Below are 5,285 nucleotides of genomic sequence, written 5' to 3'. Positions count from 1 at the left end.
GGCCCAGCCCAGCGCGGGGGCCCGGGGGGGCGCGGCGGATCGCCTGCAGCGAGAGAGGCAAAGCAGGAGCCCGCTCGCTGCCCCGCTCTGGGGCCGGCCGAGCCGCTCATCCGGGAGGAGAACAAACGCGGTTCTGCAGCAGCACGTTCAGCCGCTGTGACCGGGGGTTTTTGTGTGTTTCAATCTGTAGCCCGCCCGCGGGTGGCCCCGAGGAGCTCACGGAGGTGCGGGCGAGCCTCTGCCCCCCCGGGGGAAGGGGCCCGCCCCAGCCCTCGCTCTTCTCCCGCTCCTGCCAAAAACCGTGAAAGGGAATTGCTGCTGCGGGAGGAGGAGCAACCACGTTTATTAGTAAAAACGTCTTGATTTGCCGGGTTTTGACTAAAATTATATACGGCAGTATTGAAATCGATTGAAGTAACATTGGGCAGAAGATAATTTAACTCTTATCACTGGGGTGAGCTCAGCCAGAACTTCCTGCAAGAGCTCTGCAACTGGTGCATTTGATTTTTGCCATTAGAATGGCCTGTGGAATTACCTATAGAAACCATTTTTAATTAATAGTTAACCAGCAAATCTCAATACATATCTCTCTGTTCAAAGTCCAACTTCAGCCCATGCTGGAATTTACCTTTCTGTCCTGGGGACGAATCACCACGCCAGCGTTCCCATCGCCGGGTTCTCCCACGTCACCCCGCTGCCAGAGGAGGGTGGCAGGTTCTGCCCCGTTGCCGTTGACGCCCAGTGCATTAATCTGTTGTTCCGTTCTTTTTTTGAAGCTGACGGAGCTGTTGGAATGGTACACCTCCACCTTTAGAGACCCCCTGATGCTCCAGCCCCCGGCGTGGTTTAAGGCGTTCATGTATTGCGAAGCCGTCCTGCAGCTGCCCTTCTTCCCCGTTGCAGTTTACGCCTTCTTGAAAGGTTGGTGTAAACCAAGCGTAAGGACGCGTCCTGCGCGGCACCTCTGCGGCATGCCTGCTTTTTGTACAGCAGAGAAAGTTTATTTATCAGTCTTAAATAACTATCGGGATGAACCACATGGACTGACAGCGTTGGGTTAATGGTTGGACTGGATGATCTTCAGGGTCTTTTCCCGCCGAGGTGATTCTGTGAACGTTCTGCGGGTTTCTAGGCCAGCTCTGCCTGAGAAGGCAGCTCTGAGCGAGGCCTTTGGAAACAAAACCCGGGACTGCAGGCCCTTGTCAGCCGTTTGTCCGTAACCAGCGTCACCCTTTGACATCCGGCCCGCTCCCGCAGCAGATAAAGCTCTGTGTGCTCTTTTTGTTACTTTAAAACTGTCATGATCCCACTGTTGCTCTAAATTTCCATAAAGGTAGATAATTTTCCTGGGTTGCTGTTTGTATTTATGTTTTTTTCTACTGCCTGTTGAACAGGACGCGTGGCTTGTCCTGGCAGAGACACAGCGGTTCATGTTCTCTTAACTTAAAAGCCACTGAACTCTGCTTGTTTCACAGTTCTGCCACACCGTTTCCCTTCTGCTCTGTACAGGTGGCTGCAGATGGATCAGGACTCCTGCCATTATCTACTCCACCCATGCAGCTACGACTCTGTTTGCCATCCTGGCCCATATCCTGTTCCACGACTTCTCCCCGTCGGAGCAGCCGGGCCCTCAGACGCAGCGCGAGCGCCTGACCCTGCTCTCTGTCTACGTGCCGTACCTGCTGATCCCGCTCCTCATCCTCGTCACCATGCTCTACCACCCGCACTACAACCACGTGGAGAAAAGGAAAAGGAAGTAGCCCGCTCCGGAAGCCGTACGCACGACGCTCACGCCGGTTTTGATTCGGACCCTGTGCTGCCGCAGTCCTTGGACAAACATCTGCCTCGTGGTGTTGCGAGCGTGTCGGGCTCCTGCAGGAAGAGTTTGATCTGGTGTGAGCTCACGGCTCCTTCCATCAGAAAAAGCTCTGGCAGAGGCCTGCGCTGGCGCTTCGGGTGGTTTCTGGGCACGCGCAGGCGATGGGCCCTCGCGGTCCATCTGCAACGGGAAAAGGAACTTTCACCACTCGTTTCCGTGTGGGATGGAGCGGGGAAGCTACAGCTGGTACTTTTCTTTCAAGTTCCCTTTTTCCAAGATGACCGTTAGAAAACCACTGAAGTAAGAAAATTCTCTCCCAAGAGTGTATTCTGCAAAATCCGACCTGATCCCGTACAGATTTGCAGATCTGTGCTTTTGAGGCATTTCAAATCATAATTCTTACCCTCCGTGCCCTTTCCTTTAAAATTTCACCTTCCTTTGCTCTGCTTCTATTTTAATTGTGAATGTCTGATCAGTGAGAAACGTGCCGAAATCTGGATTTATCAATGCTCAGAGTTAACTTTGCAACAAGGCATACTTCTCCTTCCGAGAATTGTGGAGTACTCCGGGAATTGTAAACAAGGGTTTGTAAACTTCTCTCTTCCATCAAATCACTTCTAGCATGGAAATAATTAAACGCATTAAACTGCATTTGATCTTCTTAAGGGAATGACTAAAATGAACTTAAAATGATCATGAGATCGTAGATAGTTCACACAACAAATTAAGGCACACGTCACAGTAAATAAAACCTACTACTGATAGAAATTCTGGGGGGGTTGGTTGGGTTTGGGTTGTTTTTTTTTTTTAAAGTTCTCAGCCTGACCTACAAGAATCAAACTTGGAGCCTTGTGTAAGATTACAGATCCCCAAGAAGGTTTGTCAGTCACTGCCTCTATTTCAGGACTTCACTGGTGTAAGATTTAAACCTTCCCCGGGCTCTGAAAAGGCCGACGTTGCCTAAAGACAGACCTAAACCACATCTATTTGCACTTCAACACAGGGCTTGATTTCAGATCACAGGCATTCAGCTTCTAAATGTCCCACTCACACTTAGCGTCTACAGAGTCTGGGTGTCTCTGCAGGCTCAGAACGGTTCCTCCCATCGGGTTACATCCGATTATTATTGCTAATTATCACTAATAAAGCCCATGAAAGAATTTACCTCTGATATAACTACCTGCAGGGACATACCTCGGGCATAGATTAAAGTTCTTAATTGTGCTGTACTTCCAGTGGGTTTGTGTGTTGGGAATTGATCCGTTCTGTTAATCATAAATTTCTGGCGGTTTTTTTCTAACTCTATAGGAAAAATAATCAGGTCAATACAGGTCAAAGTTAATGCTGCTTGTGTGTCCTATCCCTGTAAATATGAAAAATACTGCATACAGGAAAAGCATGATGACTATTCAGGGTGTTGTAAACTTTTAAGCTCAAAAATAACATAGAAGAAACAACTAATTCTGGTATAGCCAGAAAGTCTGAAATCAATAATTTATTTCCTGATTTCTTTGGAAGAGCTGTACAGTCAAAAAGTGAGGGACGTAACATAGCAACAGTAGTATTAATTCAACTATAATTTGAATTAGAACTACTGACAGTACAAAACTTTTATAAAATCAATGGACAGAACAGTCTTTCCATCTGTTAAACGCCCTCCTTATTGCCATTTTAGTGTAATTCACACTGAATTATAAGACACTTCCATTTGTACAAACCATCTCTTCATTCGTACACAGTGAAAAATTGCATATTTTTGAAATTCTCAAGATTCCGGAATGATCAAGTTTCCAAGTCAGTTTATCTTAAAATCCTCTATTTCTGAAAAATGAATTGGTCAATGAATTCGTTCTGGTCTGCTTCAATTTTACACAGAGTCTCGTACTCTATTCGGTACCTGAAAGACAAAACAGAGGGTTACCAGCTCCCCCCAGCCCACGGGAGGCGGCTCCGCACAACGCCCCGGTCTGCGGAAGCTTTGTGACAGGGCTCGGTGGGTTCCCTGATCCCCTTCACTGCGGCACCTCCCGCTGCCTCTCCTTGGCCCCGGAGCCCGCGGCGTGGCTGAGCGAGCTCGGGCTGTCCTGCACCCGGGCACAGCCGGCGAGAGGGACCCTCCAGCCTCTATACGGCCCCAGAAGTATTTAATAAAAAACTTACCTTTCCAACTGCACCTTTTTCTCAGCTATTAGAGCCTGAAGTTGCTGTTCCTGAGCTTCTCTTTGCTTTGCTATAGACTTCAGCAAATTTCGCGCACCGATGGCCTGTCAAAAGAGGACAGTCGGTGATGTGGGTGTCGGGATTTTTATGGTTTTTTGAACCCATTTCACTCCTAGCAGGTTGATTTTGAAGCGTCTCAGCCACGCTGACAAAGGAGGGTGACACCTTCGTACTGGATGGCTGGTGGAACAGTCCTGCAGAGGTTGGGCAGATGCAGGTGGTGAGATTTCCTTCAGCCTCACCCAAAAGTCACCAACTCCTCTGGAGCTACAGACTGACCACTGGTGCCTGGTCCTACAGCGAGGCAAGCTCTGCTTATAACTTACTCCTCAGAACAAATGAGGAATAGAGCAATTACAATTGTGCTAAACATTCATTTCTATTTCTGCAGTAATGTGGAAAAAACCCACGCTGCTTGGTGCCACGCAGAAATACATAATCAGTTACAGAGCAGTTCGCTGATCTGGTCTTCAGAAATCCCTTCTCCTCCTCCTCCTCCCCCCAGAGCCTCTCCTGCCTCCCGACGACAAAGTTCTATTAGTAGAAGGAGTGATTTAAAAAGACACTTTTTATTTATGTGTGAATATACAGATAAGCAGGAACAGTACAACTTAAATGCAGGAATAATGTGACCCTGAGTGTGCCTGTAGAAGTCTTCTAGACATTCGTATAAATTAAAGAGGCCAGTGCATGCATATTGCAGACAAACCGATGCTGATGACCATGAACTGCCCGTACAATACTGACAGAAAAAGACTGCTTATGCCGTAAAAGGAGGGAGAGATCTGTTGTTTTTTTTTTTTTTCACGCACAGCACAGAGCAGAGCACACAACAAGCCAGCAATTAATTGCACTGTACCTTCATCTTCTCACTTTCAGCAGCTTTTGCCAGTTGATCAACAAGTTCAATTAAGCTACCCACTATTTTCTGAAATTCTACTATTTCTGCAAAGAAAAAAAAATTGTCAAGTAACATTCAAAACATCCCTAAACGAGATTAATGCCTCTGCTACAAGCTGTAATTTTTAGATGCAGCTTTATTTTTAGAGTTCAGCGTGAACAAGCACATTTTTAGCTTTTCCGTGCTATCGGCTGGGCTGTGAGAGGGGAAAGAGCAGAGAAAAGCCCTCAAGTGTCCTCGGGAGCCACCCAGCCCCTTTATGGCCCCGCGCCTGCCCTCCTCGCCCTGCCCCGCGCGGCGGGGCCCCGACACGGCGCTGCTGCGGCCACAGCTCCTCACAGGAGG

The 5,285-nt window shown here is 48.1% G+C and overlaps 2 protein-coding genes across 2 annotated transcripts; one reads left to right on the top strand and one right to left on the bottom strand.

Moving 5' to 3' along the window:
• The first annotated feature begins 287 nt into the window (after positions 1-287).
• TMEM97 (transmembrane protein 97) lies at positions 288-3,006 on the top strand. The gene is made up of 2 exons (XM_026861412.1): positions 288-921; positions 1,510-3,006. The coding sequence occupies exons 1-2, from the start codon at positions 615-617 to the stop codon at positions 1,758-1,760; spliced, it is 558 nt and encodes a 185-aa protein (XP_026717213.1). The 5' UTR covers positions 288-614; the 3' UTR covers positions 1,761-3,006.
• A 274-nt stretch (positions 3,007-3,280) lies between these two features.
• Positions 3,281-5,055, bottom strand: IFT20 (intraflagellar transport 20). Its single transcript, XM_026861413.1, has 3 exons — positions 4,899-5,055; positions 3,980-4,083; positions 3,281-3,716 (listed from the first exon to the last, which is right to left on the bottom strand). Exons 1-3 carry the CDS (start codon positions 5,013-5,015, stop codon positions 3,635-3,637), a joined length of 303 nt encoding a protein of 100 aa, XP_026717214.1. The 5' UTR covers positions 5,016-5,055; the 3' UTR covers positions 3,281-3,634.
• Positions 5,056-5,285: the final 230 nt, after the last annotated feature.

The sequence above is a fragment of the Athene cunicularia genome (assembly GCF_003259725.1).
Source record: "Athene cunicularia isolate RWA chromosome 19 unlocalized genomic scaffold, athCun1 chr19_part1, whole genome shotgun sequence".
Taxonomy (NCBI): domain Eukaryota; kingdom Metazoa; phylum Chordata; class Aves; order Strigiformes; family Strigidae; genus Athene; species Athene cunicularia.
Note: the sequence above shows the minus strand (reverse complement) of the source record. Positions and strands in the feature narration are given on the sequence as shown.

Excerpts from the sequence above, each read along its gene's own strand:
- IFT20 (XM_026861413.1), bottom strand. The coding sequence starts at position 5,015 with ATGTTACTTGACAATTTTTTTTTCTTTGCAGAAATAGTAGAATTTCAG. Across the intron at positions 4,084-4,898 it reads CTGAAAGTGAGAAGATGAAG|GCCATCGGTGCGCGAAATTT; the intron begins GTACAGTGCAAT and ends CTCTTTTGACAG. Across the intron at positions 3,717-3,979 it reads AAAAAGGTGCAGTTGGAAAG|GTACCGAATAGAGTACGAGA; the intron begins GTAAGTTTTTTA and ends TTTGTCTTTCAG.
- TMEM97 (XM_026861412.1), top strand. The coding sequence starts at position 615 with ATGCTGGAATTTACCTTTCTGTCCTGGGGACGAATCACCACGCCAGCG. Across the intron at positions 922-1,509 it reads AGTTTACGCCTTCTTGAAAG|GTGGCTGCAGATGGATCAGG; the intron begins GTTGGTGTAAAC and ends TGCTCTGTACAG.